The following is a 19051-nucleotide window of genomic DNA, read 5'->3' on the forward strand; positions in this document are numbered from 1 at the left end:
ATTGAACATGCTGGTTCTGCATTAGCTATGTATGATCCAACAATCAGACGATTCCTAACCTAATAAAGAGCCAGGGTTTCTCACTACAGTAATCTTCTATTTGAAGAATTCCCCGTCCCACCCCTACTCCTCCAACTTTCCCTTCATAGGGTGGCACAGTGGCCCAGTGGTTAGCACTGTTGCCTCACAGCAAGAACATCATCAGTTCTAGCCCTTCAACAGGCCGGCTGTCGTTTCTGTGTGTAGTTTGCATGTTCTGCCCGTGTTCACGTGGGTTCTCCAGTTTCCTCCCACATTCCAAAAAAATGCACAGCAAGTGAATTGATCAATCTAAATTTACCACTACAGTCAAACTCTCATACAGTTGCAGATCTCCTCATAGCATTCATTTTAGTCATCAGCTCTTATCAAGGGAAGAGTTGTCAAGATCTACCTGAGCTCAAAGCTCCTCTCTCGCCCTGCAAACGGAAGGGAGCCCAGGCTCAAAGATCTTTTGGGCTCAGGGCTCTCTCCCGGGACTGCATGCCAAACTTGCTTATAAATCACATTTGAAGTCCATATTAAATTTTCAGCAATTTATATTACTTTACATATATATTTTTAATAGCCAATTTACAACAATATCTTCATGAAACAGAATAGTTACATAATATTTTAATTATGTTTGCCACCTATACTTTGAAAAAAAAGTGTGCAAAATAAAAAATATGATTTGTAGTTCAGGGTCACATTTGTGTATGTCAAAAAATGTGACTCGGTTTACTTTACTCCACCACATGCAGCTCAAACAAAACACTTAGCATTCTGCGTCAGAGCACAAAAGCATTGCTCTGAAAAGCGGCTTGTCACATTGCACAAACACTCGGTCCCTTTAAAAGAGCACTTGAGGTTCCCTCTGTCAGCACTGATTACACATGCTGTCATGCCATCAGGGCTTTTCATCAGGAGGTCAAGTGTAAAACTGCTGCCATTGAAATATTTAAAAACCTGTTCTGGGCTGAGGCAGCGCTAACAAAGATGAGAGGCGACTGTGAGGCCCCGGCAAGACCTGTAGTGTTTTATGAGGACCTGCTCTACTATGACACAGCATTAATAAAACATTGTTCTATTTAAATACCAGAAGGCACTTAAAAATGATGTGGGACATGGTAGTGTGGATGCAAGGCTACTCTTTTAAATATTTATAAGCTTTCATATCATTTTCAGATGCTTGTGAGGTTTACACATATAATTTAAAATGTCCCGTGAGATCTGCAGCGTACATTTCGGACCGTACTGTACATCTTACAGCCTGACCGCAGTTAAAGATACTTTGAGGCTGTGGGTAGTCAAGTTAAAAGTAAAGTGCTTGTAATCTGATTACTTATAAACACAAAATCAGTATTGGGTGTAATCAAGGGGTTGTAAGTCAGGGGTTACAAAACTTTTCAGCCCACTACCCCCAAAATGACATTGCCAGTGACTTGTGACCCCTACATTCCCCAGAGATGGTTTTAAATATAGAAATCTTGCACACACAACAATTCCTATATAAACACGAGCATATTGCAAACGCAAAAAAGTCTAACAATCAAAGGCTATAATTCATAGTCATTTGAGAATTTGTTTAATTTAATATTAACCTCACCTAATGAGACTGATGGGCACAATGTTTTACAGTGTACATTTAATTCTGAAGCTGAAGTTTCACAGTTTTGTGAAAGGCATCAACTACATATATATAGTAGAAAAAGGAACAGAATGTTTTTTGAGTATTTGCTCTGTTCGCTCTGCTGTAAAGCTGTGATGCAAGAAAATATGATGAAAAATACAGCAATATAGCCTTTTGTCATGCTACACTGCTTCATGTTAAAAAAGGTAGCTTGTGCAGTTGCATCATGCTTTTAGTAAATGAAAAGCTTGGCGGGGTTATTTAGGAAAAAGAGAATCAGAAATATAAACATCTGAGCGCAATGGAAGGCTTGTCGGTGACCAAAACACCAATACAGTGGTTGAATAATTCACATCGTTGTTCAGTCCATGAGAGTGTGGAAAAGATGTCTTAAGAAGTACAAAATCTGGAGGACATAAACACGATGGCTGCAGAGAGAGTGAAACGAGTAGAGATGTCAAACACAGTTTTAGAGAAAGAGGCAGATTGAAAACACAGCTCTTTTCTGCAGCAACATGAGTCAGGATTGCCCGTAGGCAGCACAACTAGTGCACATTTGGCATAACCTCATTCAGTCACATTATCTTATAGGAACCAGAAAAAGCTGCAACTGATACATTTATACAGCGCAGCAGAAAAAAATGCAAGTCACTGCATTCGAAGGATATAACATAAATACGTTTAAAATAAAAACTTTTTTTCGTTCATGTACATGTCAATTTGAAGATTTTAGCCATTTTGGTCATTCATTTTCCTTTGGTTTAGTCACTTTATTTATCAGAGCAGAGCAGAATGAACAGCCAGCTTATCCAGCATAGGTTTTACGCAGCGGATGCCCTTCAAGCTGCAACCCAGCACTGGGAACACCCACAACCACTCATTCAAACTCGTACAATATGGCCAATTAAGCCCATATAACCTATAAACTTCTTTGAAAACTGAGCATCCGGAGGACACCCACGCCTACATGGAGAGAACATGCAAACTCCATACAGAAATACCAACTGGCCCAGCCTGGACTCGAACTAGCCACTTCTTGCTGTAAGGTGACTGTTCTAACCACTGATCCCCCATGTCGTCTTAATGCAATCTAAGAAACTACATGATGCACCTTGGTCACACATTATTTTTTTGTCTAACAATTTAACAACACATTATATTTACTTTATTTATTTCCCTTTGACTAATTCCCTGATTTTTTTAACAGTCGCCACAGTGGAATGAACCGCCAACTACAATACAGTACACATTTTTTGAAACAGATTTTTGCAAATGAGTTTTGAGTCATAAATCTCCAAATGTCCATCATTTACATAATTTACACCAAATTACTTTTACTCATATCCATATTCTTAAGCTTTTTACAGAGAGACAAAAATCTATGCATAATTTGTCTGATTTTAAACATTTTATTCTACAAAAATAAACTGAAATAAATTAATATATCAAAATGGGTGACATGGTGGCTCAGTGGTTAGGACTGTCGCCTCACAGCAGGAATGTTGCTGGTTCGAGACTCAGCTGGTCCAGCCAGCATTTGTGGAGTTTGCATGTCCTCCCTGTGTTGGCGTGGGTTTCCTCTGGGTGCTCCGGTTTTCCCCCCAGTCCAAAGACATGACTATAGGTGAACTGAATAAATTAAATTGGCCATAGTGTGTGCATCTGCTGTGTAAAACATATGCTGGATAAGTTGGTGGTTCATGCCGCTGTGACGACCCCTGATGTATAAAAGGACAGAGCCAAAGGAAAATGAATGAATAAAATTAAGATATCAAAATAATAGTAATATAATAATAGTAACATGTCTATATGTTCTGATTTGTTTGTGCTTAAAATGTATACAAACTAGTACATTTAGTAAACATTAGTTTACCCAGAAAAGAAAATACTTTTATTAATCACTTCCCAGCATGTCGTTCAAAGTCCAAAAAATAATCTAAACATTGTAATTACATGTCATGTGGTGTTTCCCAGGAATCTATTTTAGCCCCTATTCTTTTTTTTTCTTTATATATACTTCCACTGGGTTCTATTTTTAGAAAACATAGTCTGTCTTTCCACTGTTATGCAGATGACACTCAAATTTGTTCTGAGTTTAAGCGGGTAGGAGATGTCTGCTTGTCAGATTAAAATTGAAATAATTGTTCAGTTCTTAAAGGACACCAACAGTAAATCTTGGTAAATGAAGCATTTCTGTGAATCCTTGGGTAAAAATTCTGGGTGTCTTTGATGACGGCTTGAGATTTGGTAAACAGATAAATGCATTGGTCAAATCCTTTTTTTTTTCAGCTTCGACTCTTAAAATCAGTCAAACCCATTCTATCTAGAAAAAAATGTGTAAAAAACAATTCATGCTTTTATTACTTCTAGATTGAAATATTGTTACGTATTATATTATGGGATTAATTAGACAAATCTATTCCATTAACATTTAGTTACTCCTGCAAGGCTTTTAACTGGTACCAAAAACATCAGTGGTTTGCAAATGTCAAATTGTAGAAATAGACTTTTCAAACAAATAAAAAATAAATAAGCAATATCCTATTTAATAATAATAATACTAATACTACTACTACTACTACTAATAATAAAAAAAAATAATAATAATAATAATAATAATAAGAAGAAGAAGAAGAAGAAGAAGAAGAAGAAGAAGAAGAAGAAGAAGAAGAAAATTATTCAAGTATACATTTTTTATTTCCTAATAAATTATACATTTTAATTTTTTAATTTTTTTATTATTTTTTTTAGAATAGAATATGTAATATTCTCAATAATATTTGTAAACGAAACATAGGTCCTATATGTGCCATTTACATATATTTTAATTAATATGGAAAACAAGTGCATGTTTTTGCTAAAACTAACATTGATTTTTTTAAGATTAATTTGCACAAAGAAATTATGAGGTTCTTCTCTAAAGAGTTGGTTACCACTCTGTTTAGAACGTCATTACGGGCATTTTATGTAACTTGGTTCAAACAATGGATCTGTGACAGAGAAACGTTCGAGGTTACAGAAGTAACCCTTCGTTCCCCGAGGAGGGGAACGGAAGTGCCATGAATGGGAGGATTCGGATCAGAAGCCACTTATCTGGAGAGTATTGAACGGGCCAATGAATGAAATTAATTGGCAGCGTAAGCTTGCGCAGGTGTGCGACATCTGCAATTATCTCAGCATATAAGCACACCTGAAGCCAGCAGACGCCATCCTTTTAAGCTGAAGAGACTTTCAAACAGCTAAGGGACAGTCATTATGGCGACGGAATATGGCACTTCCGTTCCCCGGGTTACTTCTGTAACCTCGAACGTTCCCCTTCGGTTGGGGAACTTCAGTGCCATGAATGGGAGAATATGGAAAGCGCCATAATGACTGCACCTTACCAACACCCCCGATGAGGAGATAGTCAAGCAAGCGTGACGCACCCACATCATGGGGGGCGCGGTCCTCCAACGTGTCCCTGGCCCTAATTTATCCTACTTCAACAGAAGTTTTACGGATTTAGATATATTTTTTGGGAAGTCGTGAGCATCTAGATAATTCTAGGAAATACGACAGTACGTTGGGAAGCGTGCAATCCCGATAGGGAGGACGCTGCGGAGGCCATCCGTTACCCAAGGGGGGGATAGATGGCAGAATTTACCTATGGACTAGCCCTAAAAAGGGGGAGTACGCATAGCAAAAGAGTGGTTAGCGGAGAGGGAAGACACGGGTCCACCCAGGGGGGGGACTTAACCGTGGCGGAATAAGCATATGGGATCGCCTAGTGGGGATCACGCATAGCAGGCACCTATACCCAAAACGCGGGCTGACCAGCGGGCAGACCTACAACGTAGTGGGCCAGCAAGTGACTCCTCCGCTGAGTCAGTGCTGGGGGCCACGGAGGAATCTGCAGGGCTCACCTGACGGGGAACTTTACTGACAGATAAAAAAGGCGCACGTACCTCCGTGTTAGGGAGAATGGCGCCGCAAGCGTGTTTCAACACCCTACCGAGTTGTCTCCTCAATCACCAAAGGGTTACCTAATACCCTTGAGGAAACCGGCTCCACTCGCAGATTGTAAAACCTTGCAAATGTGTTGGGTGTCGCCCAGCCCGCAGCTCTACAGATGTCTGTTAGAGAGGCGCCGCGTGCACGCGCCCAAGAGGATGCAACGCTCCGAGTGGAGTGTGCACGAACTCCCGGGGGACACGGCTGACCTCGACTCGAATAAGCGAGTGAAATGGCATCCACAATCCAGTGGGATAATCTTTGTTTTGATACGGCACTTCCCTGCTGCCGACCGCCATAACAGACAAAGAGCTGCTCAGATGATCTAAAATTCTGAGTACGGTCCACATAAATGCGCAGAGCGCGAACTGGACAAATTAAAGAAAGGGCTGGGTCTGCCTCCTCCGGGGGCAGCGCTTGCAGGTTCACTACCTGATCTCTAAAGGGGGTGGTAGGAACCTTGGGCACATAACCGGGGTGGGGTCTCAGGATGACGTGAGAGTAATCCGGCCCGAATTCCAGGCACGAGTCACTGACCGAAAATGCCTCCAGGTCCCCGACCCTCTTGATGGAGGCCAACGCAACCAGCAGAGCTGTCTTCAGGGACAGAAATCTTAGAGATACTGATTCGAGTGGCTCAAAGGGATCGGATCGCAGACTCGTGAGAACGAGGGCGAGATCCCAAGAGGGCATGAGAAGGGGGCGAGATGGATTAATTCGCCTAGCACCCCTAAGGAACTGGATGACCAGGTTATGCTTTCCCACGGTGCCGCCAGCTACCGCGCTATGATAAGCGGAGATGGCGGCCACGTAAACCTTGAGAGTGGAGGGCGACAGCCTGCTGTCCAACTTCTCTTGAAGGAAAGAGAGCACAACACTAATCTGGCAATTTCGGGGGTCTTCTCTGCGAGAGACGCACCATTCAGTGAATAGACTCCACTTCAGGGCGTAGGCGCGCCTCGTGGAGGGGGCTCTAGCCTGAGTGATGGTATTAACCACCGCAGTCGGTAGGTTACCTAAGTCTTCCTCGCGTCTAGGGACCACACGTGGAGGTTCCAAAGATCGGGGCGAGGGTGCCAGATGGTGCCCTGTCCCTGAGAGAGTAGGTCCTCTCTCAAAGGGATCCGCCAGGGGAGGGCCGTCGCGAGGAGTGAGAGCTCTGATATCCAGGTCCGGTTGGGCCAAAGGGGCGCAACTAGCAGAACCTGTTCCTCGTCCTCCCTGACCTTGCACAGAAACTGCGCGAGCAGGCTCACTGGGGGAAACGCATACTTGCGCATGCCCCGAGGCCAGCTGTGGGCCAGTGCATCCGTGCCGAGAGAGCCCTCGGTCAGGGAAAAAAACAACTGGCAGTGAGCGTTCTCGGGGGAAGCAAACAGATCGATCTGGGCCTCCCCGAATCGCGCCCATATCAGCTGAACAGACTCAGGGTGGAGTCTCCATTCTCCAGGGCGTAACAGCTGTCGTGAGAGCGCATCGGCTGCACGATTGAGCGTGCCTGGGACGTGAATGGCGCGCAGCGATTTCAGCCGCGGGTGACTCCAGAGGAGCAGACGGCGGGCGAGCTGAGACATGCGGCGAGAGCGCATACCCCCCATGCGGTTGATATACGCCGCCGCCGCCATACTGTCCGTCCTGACCAGCACGTGTTGCCGCTCCAGCACCGGTAAAAAGCGGTGGAGAGCGAGGAACACTGCCAACAGCTCTAGGCGATTGATATGCCAATGCAGCTGGGCACCCTTCCAGAGGCCCGCAGCCGCATGCCCGCGACACACGGCCCCCCAACCCGTGTTGGAAGCGTCTGTTGAAACAACAACATGGCTGGACGCCTGTCCTAGAGGCACACCGGCCTGTAGGAACGAGGGGTCGTTCCAAGGGCTGAGGGCGCGGCGACACAGCGCAGTAACCGAGACCCTGTGTGTGCCCGCGTGCCATGCGCGTCTGGGGACCCGATCGTGAAGCCAGTGCTGAAGTGGTCTCATATGGAGCAACCCGAGCGGCGTGACGGCGGCTGCGGATGCCATATGCCCCAGGAGCCTCTGAAAGAACTTCAGTGGGACCACTAGTTTGCTGTCGAGCTCCCTCAGACAGTTCAGCAACAGGCGAGCGCGTTCCTCGGAGAGGTGCGCTACCATGGTGATCGAGTCCAGCTCCATCCCGAGAAAAGAAATCCTCTGCACGGGGGCGAGTTTGCTCTTTTCTCGGTTGACCTGAAGCCCCAGTAGGCGGAGATGCCGAAGCACCTTGTCCCTGTGCATAATCAATTGCTCCCGCGAGTGGGCTAAAATCAGCCAGTCGTCGAGATAATTGAGTATGCGAATGCCCGCGAGCCGAAGGGGCGCTAGGGCACCCTCCGCGAGTTTGGTGAAGACCCGCGGAGACAGAGAGAGCCCGAAGGGGAGGACCTTGTACTGCCACGCTCGACCCTCGAACGCAAACCGCAGAAATTGGCGGTGGCGTGGAAGAATGGAGACATGGAAATACGCGTCCTTCAGGTCTATGGCTGCAAACCAATCCCGAGGACGAACGCATTGGAGAATGCGCCTCTGCGTGAGCATTCTGAACGGCAGCTTGTGCAGACAGCGGTTCAAAACGCGCAGATCTAGGATTGGCCGTGACCCACCGCTCTTTTTGGGTACGATGAAGTATGGGCTGTAAAACCCACTCTCCATCTCGGCTGGAGGAACCGGCTCGATTGCACCCTTCGCCAGGAGGGCAGCAATCTCCTCTCGCAAGACAGGGGCGGACAGGGGGTTGACCCTGGAGAAATACACGCCCGTAAACTTGGGGGGCCGTTTCGCGAACTGAATCGCGTAACCGAGTCTGATTGTGCGTATGAGCCACCGCGAGGGGCTGGCCCGCGCTAACCAGGCAGGCAGAGCCCTCGCTAATGGAGTCATCGCTACAATCGCTGACGTACCAGCGGTGGGGCAGCGCGGAGTGGGTGTGCTGATCCGGGAAGCACGAGGGTCCCGCGGAAGAGCTGGAGGAGAGCGATTCGCTCTGGCTCCGCACCCTGACTCCGGAGAGGGGGCTGGAGGGCTGAGGAAAGGGAGACCGTCCCCCCAGCGCTCGTGAGCCACTGGCGAAGCACGTAGAGTCTGCGAGCCGGAAGGCAGCGCGTCCCGGACTGGCAGAACTTGTGCAGTCACATCCGGGGAAGGGAAAAAGTGCTCTTTTACTGATGTTTTGGTGGCACTGAAAAGTACCGTTGTTATCGGGGCCCCGCCCTCCAGCGGGGAAAGAGCAAGTTTCCTCTTCTCCGGATGGCCTGTCTCAGGGACGCTTCGCGGTCCGTTTACCGGACTTAACGGCGCCCTGGGCAGGAGGGGCTGCCTGCTTTCGAGGTGAACGCCGCGCCCGCTTGGCCGGAGGTGCAGGCGGGGGCGGGGCAGCACTCGTTGGCGGGCGCCCTCGGCGAGGAACAGCGGAGGTGGATGGCTCGGCGGGCGGAGCGGGCTTACGGCCACGCCGATAGATGACATTGCCCATCGCATCCGACTGCTCTTTCACCGCCTTGAATTCCTGGGTGAATTCACCGACGGTGTCGCCGAACAGGCCAGCCTGGGATATGGGCGAGTCAAGAAAGCGAACTTTGTCAACGTCGCGCATATCGGCCAGGTTTAGCCAGAGGTGGCGTTCCTGAACCACAAGTGTGGACATCGTCCTCCCCAGCGCACACGCGGCTGACTTAGTAGTCCGAAGAGCATAGTCGGTCGCGGTGCGCAGCTCATGTAATAAGCTTGGGTTGGACCCGCCCTCGTGCAGCTCGGCCAGCGCCTGCGCTTGGTAGCGCTGGTAGGTGGCCATCGCGTGCAAAGCAGAAACAGCCTGGCCCGCAGCCTTATAAGCTCTGGCTCCGAGGGAGGCAGACAACCTACAGGCTTTGGACGGGAGGCGGGGCAAACCCCGCCACGTAGAGGCGCCGCGCGGACAAAGATTGACCGCGATAGCGCGCTCCACTGACGGGATCGCCTCATACCCCCTGGCAGCTCCGCCGTCAAGGGCGGTGAGGGCGGAGGCACTCGCAGCACGGGCAGAGAAAGGTGCCCTCCAGGACTGCGTGAGCCTACTGTGCACTTCCGGGAAGAAGGGGACGAGAGGCTTCGAAGGCTTCGCCTTCTGGTCCTCTACGTAGCACCCATCTAGTCGGTCCGGCCGCGGAGCTGGGGGATAAACCATCTCCAACCCCACGGCCGAAGCAGCCCGGGAAAGCACGGCTAACATGTCCGCTTCAGGATCCGATTTGACAGCGCTCACCTGCCCGGAGGGGGCGAGCGGGTCCGGATCTTCGTCGGACAGTGAAAGCCCACCCTCCGATGCCGCGGAGGACATCTGATCTCCGGTGTCAGCGAGTGTGAGAGCTACCATCTGGTTAGACGGATCACTCTCACCACCCGAAGCTTGGATGGAGCGCCGTGAGGAGCGAGAGGTCCGCGAGCCCGTGGGCGGCGGATTAGCTCCTGCTGAAACCCTCAGATCTGCCCGAGCGCCCGCTGCTTTTTTAGAGCAGGAGGCAACTGGGGTGGCTCGCTCTCTTGCGAAAGTTAGCCGCGATCTTAGCTGTGCAACGGTCATGGCATCGCAATGACGACATGAACCGCCCGCGAGCACCGCATTAACATGCTGGACCCCCAAACATGCAATGCAGTGATCGTGTCCATCATCCGGAGACAGGAAACCCCCGCATCCAGAAACGCACAGTCGGAGCGCCATCCTGAAAAGGACGTGCTGCACGACTGTGTTGCTCTTTTAGGAAAGTTGCAACTATACGCACCGCTCTGGAGGACCGGACCCAAAGAACCGCAGGCAAGGGAGTAACCCAGCTCGACCGTCTGCCACCGCGAAGACCCACTCTGGACCGGGAGACACACTCGTTCGCTCTGAAGTGCTGATCAGCAAGAGGAACCCTCATCGACTCACTCAGAAAGGATCTGAAGCGAAAAGGATGGCGTCTGCTGGCTTCAGGTGTGCTTATATGCTGAGATAATTGCAGATGTCGCACACCTGCGCAAGCTTACGCTGCCAATTAATTTCATTCATTGGCCCGTTTAATACTCTCCAGATAAGCGGCTTCTGATCCGAATCCTCCCATTCATGGCACTGAAGTTCCCCAACCGAAGGGGAACTAAGGGTTTTGGGAAACACTCATCATTACATTGTTCTTTTCCCAAAAGATGCATTGTACTATGAAAGTTCAGTCACAATTTATGTCATTGTTAGTGAAACGTACCCCTGGATGGTCTCTTTGGTCATCAAACCAGAGATTATTATGATTATTGTACAATTATCCCTAAGTTGAGGCTGAAATGCAGAAATGACTGTGCTTTTGCAGTAGCTGGTCCTACTGTGGACTCTGTCCCTCTGTATTAGATCTACAGTTGAAGTCAGAATTATTAGCCTCCCTGAATTATTAGCCCCCGTTTATTTTTTTTCCGTTTTCTGTTTAACAGAGAGAAGATTTTTTTTAACACATTTCTAAACATAATAGTTTTAATCACTCATCATTTTGCCATGATGACAGTAAATATTTTTTACTGGATATTTTTCAAGACACCTCTATACAGCTTAAAGTGACATTTAAAGGCTTAACTAGGTTAATTAGGTTAACTAGGCAGGTTAGGGTTATTAGGCAAGTTATTGTGTAATGATGGTTTGTTCTGTAGACTATCGGAAAAAAATACCTAAAGGGGCCTAAATTTTGTCCTTAAAATGGTGTTTAAAAAATTAAAAACTGCTTTTTTTTTAGCCGAAATAAAACAAATAAGGCTTTCTCCAGAAGAAAAAATATTATCAGACATACTGTGAAAAAATTCTTTGCTCTGTTAAACATCATTTGGGAAATATTTAAAAAAGAGAAAACAATTCAAAGAGGGGCTAATAATTCTGACTTCAACTGCATATCATCTCTGTTTGTTTTTAAATCTAGGTTAACAACGTATATTTTTGGATTTGGCATTTTATCAGTGAGAATTGTTTGTTTTAGCTCTAATTTTATATATTTCTCCCTGTTATTTATATTGTGCAGCACACTGGTCAACCTTTGGTTGTGTTTAATAGTCCTATATAAATAAAATTGACATTGACATTGACATGACAAAAAAAGTCAGGTCATCAGCACAACACACAAGCATCATATTGCCCGTAGTAAACTTGCACCCTGACCTGAGTGAAAGGGTGCAAGTTTACTATGAGCAGTATGACAATGGCCTCTCAATATGACCTCTGAAGTCACATCGAAGTTTTCTATTTTGGACTTTAAACATCTCGAGACATGTATATGGAGAGCCAGAGTGCTAATATCTTTTTATTTGTATTTTGGAGAAGAATGGAGGTCTCAGGGGGTTGAACAACATCAGGGCGAAGTAATCATTTAATGAAATAATGTCTCATTTGCATATTTAACCAAAACAAAACATCCCATTCTTAATCAAACAACTGGGAAGTGTGTGATTTAGCCCTATTTCTTACTTTCATTTTTATTACGCAACAAGCAACCTCTCAAGACTTTTACTCTGCAGTGCTGATGGATTTGATATTTACCCACAGGACTCCTCCAGTGATGACTTCAGTGATACAGACAGTGAGAGCAACTTTCCCATCATGATCCCTCAAGATTACCTGGGTCTGGCTTTCTTCTCCATGCTCTGTTGTTTCTGGCCTCTGGGCATTGCTGCGTTCTATCTTTCCCAAAAGGTAAGAGTATGGTACATGTAGCCTTCCTATGATTAGTCTACAAGTTTTGATGTATATCTGGCATGTTGAACTTGCTTACCCAAAACACAAGAGTTCATGAAGTTCTTTTGATTTTTGTGTTTATTTTATATCAGATGTTTCACACATCTATATAATTCAATTCAGCTTTATTTGTAAAGCGCTTTTACAATGTGGATTGTGTCAAAGCCGCTTCACATTAATGGTCATAGTAACTGGAACAGTGTAGTTTAGTTTTTTAGTGTTTAAGTTCAGTTCAGTTTAGCTCAGTTCAGTGTGATTTAAAATCATTACTGAGTTCAGACACTGAAGAGCAAATTCATCGATGCATAGCTCTACCAATCCTGAACCATGCGAGCCAGTGGTGACAGCGGATAGGGAAAAAAAAAACTTCACCTGATAGGAGAGTGAAGAAAAAACCTTGAGAGAACCAGACTCAGTTGGGCACGACCATTTTAATTTCTCCGCTGGCCAAAAGTCTTGTGCAGAGCTTCAGTCACCGCGGTGAAGGCTGGAAGCTGGCCTCAGCGAAGACTCGTCTGTCCCTGGAGCGTCACTGGAATCAGACTCATGTTCTCCACTCCCCATGACCATCAGCGCAGCAGCAGCTCAGGATACGGCCTGGTCCAGGATATGGAAACCTTGGGATCATCTCGTCGCTGGTCTTGGATCCAATCAGTGACTCCGCATAATCTAAGGACCTCGGGATGAGTATCCCCAGGTGGAAATAGAGGATAGAGAGAATAATTAGCGTAGCTGCTGTTCATAGTGTATATAAACAAGATGCAGAAGCCTGTGTGGAAACCCGCTAAGTGATGCATTGAGTGTATGCTGTACATCTGTCAATCTTGTCACAACCCACTTAGGTTATAAGTATAATCCAAAATATTGTGTTCTCCCAAATGTGTGCAACACATTAACTTCTTACGTGAGACAGCGTACTAGACATGAGCAGTGGAAAAACTGAACTAAAACATATATGTAAATATAACATTGCCAGAACACATTATTTAACACAAATGAATATGGAAATCAACTTGAAATCAATGTCAATTATGAAATATAGCTTTTACAGTAAAGGGCCAATGTTTAGGAAAATATATAGTTAAAAAAGCTTTGTTCACATATTATCAATACAGAAGTAGGAGGCACTCAAACACTTTAAGGGCACAGAATGTAACTTTTCTCATTTGAGGGCGCATATTTACAACAAACAAAATTGTAGTTTGATGATGCCGTCATTGAGTTGTGGGAGTTGTTGTCTTCATTACATCCTGTAGGACCTGTGCAAAATTCATGTTCATGGATGAGCCAAAGTATTCAAAACTCATGTATTTGACCTAACGTTGTGTCAATCATATTAACACACTCCCTCTGAAACTTTTGTCCGTCGAAAAAAAAAATCGAACTAGAGCCACCATACAAGTGAAAAGCTAAATACAAAACGCCGTCATTTGAGCAACAGATAAATTTCACAGTGTATAAAATAAATTCAGAATGTGGCGGACAGTTGAGAACCCCTATATGCTGGATTCAGTGACTGGAGCACCTCTCTGCTTGGTGTGTCTCCATGTATTTGGCATACTGAAATAGAAAGTGTTCTGATATAGAAAGCATGATTTGTATGTGGTCCATTGCTTCAACACGTCAACGTCCACCATATATTGCAATGTCTATAGGTACTGCCAGTCTCTGTTCAAGATTTGTTTATGTACGTGAATGTGTGAAGTATCACAAGGATGAATCAAAAATTAGCTGATTTCCTGAAATAAACTTTGCATTTCGGTATAATCATAGCACAGCTCTTTGATAATGAGCTGAACTTTCCTTCCTCAATGCAGTATTGGATGAACACAACATGTAGCCTATTCCTTTTTCTTCTTTTACTTTGGAGAAGAGAGAACAGAGTACTACTGCTAACTGACTCTGAAATGTTTCTCGTTTTTTTTATAATGGAAAAATTAATATGCATCAGACTCAGTGTGCTAGGATTTTTTACGAGATGACTATGAATGGCATACAAATGCAAACAAAAAAAAATCATACTAGAATTTCGGACTTCAGTGTGCAAAGTCCTTAAGACTGAAAGCCGTAGCGGTGTAATGAGAGCAGTGAAGCAATTACTGATGACAATCGTAATTTGGCATGAAAGCAGCTAAGCTTTTATTATAGTATGGTCGGCAACTTACTGGTTGTGATCAAGTGGGGAAGAAGCAGTGCTGTTTTATTATGCTAAATACATTTTAAGTTCTGTTAAAATGCTTCCCTGTGCTGTGCTGCTGAAAATCAAACTGGAAATCAAGAGCCTATGATGTTAATAGTAGGTTCATGAGTGACCGAAATATAAAGACTCTTTAAGTGGTTTTAGAATATTTTAATGACAAAAATCTTACAAATTGTTCCTTAAAATAGACTCTTGGTCGACAGTGCTATTATTATTATTCTTATACTCAAAACTGTTACAGTAAAACAAGGAAGACAAAGATAATTATATCTTTAAGGGTATTTATTTGTGCAATGCAATAAATGCTGAGAGTTGAAGCAGGTAAGCTGTGTAGCAGAGGGAGAGTGATCTCACACACAGTTCAAATGGTAAATATCAGATCCTCAGTATTACACCAACAAAGCTTTAGTCACTTTCTTTAAGCAGGTATGTTTACATCCACAGGAGAAGGACATCCACGGAAGAGTACAAAGAGGAAGAGGGAGAGCCGATGATGAGAACCATCTGACTTTGATTCCAGCCGGTAAGTGAATGAAGGAGGTGAGTTTATATAGTGCATGGGTGATTGCAGGTGCAGGTGCAGGTGCGGTGATCAGTAATCAGGTGATTGTTCACGGGTTTGGTGAGTGGTTGATGGTGAGGGAGAGCGGTGATTGGTGCTGCAGGAATGAGCCGAGGGTATGACAGTACCCCCACCCACTCCACAGGTGACTCCAGGCACCCTAGACCACTGGCGCGGAGGACCACGCCCTCAGGAAGCTGGGTGTTCTGGTGTCGGTGGTGAAATGCCTTACGGAGTGTCGGATCCAGGGTGTCCATGGACGTCCATGGACGTCCAGGACGTTGTCAACTCTGGCATCAGCTGCGTCTACCTCCATAACAAAGAGCAGAGTGGGATCTGGATGTTGGAGGATGGGAGCTGTAGTGAACACAAAGTTGTTCAAAGGCTTGGCGTGCATCAGGGGTTTCAAGAAAGTGTGCGATGACCGCCTTTAAGGAGGGAGGTTACAGGAGTTGGAGGCTGTAGTTCTTTTTAAAGTGTCAGTAAATGTTGGCGAACCCCAGAAACCTTTGCAGTTCTTTCAGGGTTTTTGGTTCGTCCCATCGTCCACTTTGCCTGCTTCCATACTGATCCCTTAAGTGGTGATCATGTATCCAAGGTTTTGTGGAGTTCACATTTACCCTTTTCTCTGCTTTCAGAAAAAGGTGGTTTTCACGGAGACGGTGGAGGAACTTCTGTGCATAAGACTGGTGTTCTATCATGTTACGGAAGTAGATTAAGATGTCATCTATACAATTGTGAAACAATGGAGGAAGTCTCAGAAGATTTTGTTTCATTCGTTTTCCATCAGTCTCTTTCTCGGATATGGATCAGGTTGTATGCACTTCAGAGGTCAAGGGCCTTAGTCCTCCATCCTTCTTTGCCACAAAAAAAAAAAAAACGCTCGAAGCAGATGGAGAAGTGGATGGTCTGATGAACCCCTGACAAAGAGACTTGTCGATATAATTCTTTATCGCCTCATGATCAGGACGGGAAAGAGGGTGGATCCTTCCCTACGGTAGTTTGCCGTCTGGCAGCTGGTCGTTGCTTCATTCCCAGGACCGATGTGGGGGTAACAGTGTGGCTCAATCCTTGCTGAAGATGTCGAGATAGGGAGTGTTGATGGCCAGAATGGAGACTGCGGAGGAGTGGTAAGGATTTTCTATGGTGGTGGCGTGAATGGAGAGGGAATCCAGGTGTGGAGTGTGAACAACAGGAGGAGCAGTGTAACCATGATTGGTGCTAATGCTCTCCAACCCAGGATCACTCTTGTGCTCTAGTTGATGCTGGAATGATGCTGTGCGGGCCAGGGTCTGCCCAGAATGACGTCAACATTGGCTCGGGGAAGGATGAGTAAAGCATATTTTTCTGAATGGTTAAGAGGAGACTGGATGATTAATTCCTTTGTTCATCAGGATATCTTGCTATTGTCTAATGGTGAGTTTTGTATGGTGGTTATCTGGTATTGAACTTCATTATGCACAGAGGGGATATGATGTTTAGTAATGAAGTGAGAAGACATGAAGTTATCAGCCGCTCCAGAATCCACCAACACATGTATGGGGATAGTACGAGAATTCACAATTTGTTGAGCTTTAATATAAGGTGTATGGGATACTGATGGAGTAAGTGTAACTTGAATCACCATTAGACGAGGCGGGCGGACTGGGCAGCTGGAAATGAGGTGAGTTTGCTCTCCACAGTAGAGGCAGAGTCGGTTGCGAATTTGTCATTGTCGTTTAGAGGTGTCAAGGCATTCGTAATCATGGGTTCTTCCATATCCTGTGGTGGTGATGGAGTTCTGATGGATAAAACATGATTGGCGAACGATGAGGTAGGTCAGGCTGATAGGTGTTGAGATATACTGATGGCTTTTTTAATAAAAGTTTCCAAATTAGCACTGTCATCATAAATCACCATCTGTTTGCGGATTTACAGTTGTAGACCTTTATGGTAAGCAGCGAGGAGGGCCACTTGATTTCAGCCACTGCTAGCAGCAAGTGCTTAGCAGTGCAGGGTGAATTGTGGTGTTACCTTGGTGTAGAGTGATCAATTAATCGTCCACAGAGAGGGGGGTGAGTGGGACAGCGAACACCTCTTTAAAGTTGTTGGTAAAGGACTGGTAGGTGGCCATCACTGGAGTGCTGGTATTCCATAGAGCAGGGGTCACCAATCTCGGTCCTGGAGGGCCGGTGTCCCTGCAGGGTTTAGCTCCAACTTGCCTCAACACACCTGCCTGGATGTTTTAAGTATACCTAGTAAGACCTTGATTAGCTTGTTCAGGTGTGTCTGATTAGGGTTGGAGCTAAAATCTGCAGAACACCGGCCCTCCAGGAACAAGTTTAGTGACCACTGCCATAGAGCATCCGCCCACTTTAGAGCTCGTCCTGAAAGAAGGGAAATCATAAAAGCAACCCTCAACACTTCATTGGGAAACTGATGAGCATTAGCCTCAATATAGAGAGAGCATTGTTGGAGAAAACGGGGTGAGCGAGCAGCGTGCTTGTGATGACAACAGGGTTGGCATTAGCGCTCAGGGGAGTGGTAGGTAAGGTTTGCCACATGGGATGCACCATTCCAGCAAACAGATCCAGAGAGCTTTCAGTCAGAGCAGTGCTAGTCTTCATTAGCCTCTTTAGACTTTTCTTTAGGCTGGAATACTGTCTCGGTCACACAACAAAGACAAAGATGATTATATCTTTAAGGGTATTTATTTACGCAATGCAACAAATCCTGAGAGATGAAGCAGGTAAGTGGTGTAACAGAGGGAGAGTGATCTCACACACAGTTCAAATGGTAAGTTTCAGATCTTTTATTACACCAACCAAGCTTATGTCGCTTCCCTTAAGCAGGTGTGTTTGCATTAACAGGTAAAGAAGGACATCCATGGAAGAGTAAAATGAGGAAGAGGGAGAGCCGATGAGGAGAATCATTTAATTTTGATTCCAACCGGTGAGTAAATAAAGAAGGTGAGTTTATATAGTGCATGGATGATTGCAGGTGCAGGTGCGAGTGATCAATAATCAGGTGATTGTTCATGGTTGTGGTGAGTGGTGAATGGTGAGGGAGAGTGGTGATTGGAGCTGCAGGAACGAGCCGAGGGTGTGAAAATAACCTTGTACAATTATATAAATTTGAAGAATTCTAATGTTATGTGCTCAGTGGAATTTTATGAAACGTGCAAATAATCAATGGGAGAAAACAGACCAAAATGTTGACTTATTGAGTAGACCTAATCATAAGCTTATAAGTCTATTATATAAAGGACTGCAGTAGTGAGCTCTATTCTCTCACAATACACTCCTTAAGAACTTTGAAATATACAGAATGACTGTATTAATGACCCCAAATCAAATTAAAATTAATGTGATAGATTGATGGGTTCTCTTCATCAGTTTACATTACCTGTGACCAGTGGTGGACAGTATTCATGTATTTTGACTTTACTACTGTACTTAAGAACATATGTTTGTACTTCATAAGAGTCTTTTATTATGGGAAACTTTTACTTTTACTCCACTACAATCCAAAACAAAACATTATGCCTTTTACTTCATTATTTCCTGCTTATTTGAAGCTCATTTAAAGGTTATTCTGGAGAGAGAAATTGTCATCTAATCAGAGATAAATTAGTCGGCTCACAAATTGGACTGAACAGTAGGTGGCCATCATTGGACTGGTGGTATTCCATAGAGCATCCGCCCACTGTACAGCTCGTCCTGTAAGAAGGGAAATCATGAAAGCGATCTTCAACACTTCATTGGGAAACTGATGAGCATTAGCATCAATATATTTGTGAACTGAACTGACAACTCATTGATTCAAGTGATTTGTTCAGAGTGAGTTTCCATTAAATTGCTCGCTGATTCAAATGATCTGATCAGAGTGAGTCTCTATTAAATGATTCACTGACTACAAACTGAGCCACATG

The 19051-nt window shown here is 45.2% G+C and overlaps 2 protein-coding genes across 5 annotated transcripts in view; both read left to right on the top strand.

Moving 5' to 3' along the window:
* clasrp (CLK4-associating serine/arginine rich protein) overlaps positions 1-19051 on the top strand; it is a 777720-nt gene that overhangs the window by 159334 nt on the left and 599335 nt on the right. The window lies entirely within an intron of this gene.
* The window catches only part of tmem91 (transmembrane protein 91), an 85258-nt gene that overhangs the window by 53468 nt on the left and 12739 nt on the right, over positions 1-19051 (top strand). For 3 of the 4 annotated variants that reach the window (XM_087293341.1, XM_087293343.1, XM_087293344.1), the window contains exon 3: positions 12191-12337. In XM_087293341.1, coding sequence (XP_087149467.1) covers positions 12191-12337 — 147 coding nt within the window. Of the gene's footprint in view, positions 1-12190; positions 12338-15023; positions 15103-15286; positions 16008-19051 lie in introns of those variants that run through there. The other variant, XM_087293342.1, reaches the window with a different exon arrangement.

The sequence above is a fragment of the Danio rerio genome, chromosome 18 (assembly GCF_052040795.2).
Source record: "Danio rerio strain M-AB ecotype USA chromosome 18, GRCz13ab, whole genome shotgun sequence".
NCBI classification, from domain to species: Eukaryota; Metazoa; Chordata; class Actinopteri; order Cypriniformes; family Danionidae; genus Danio; species Danio rerio.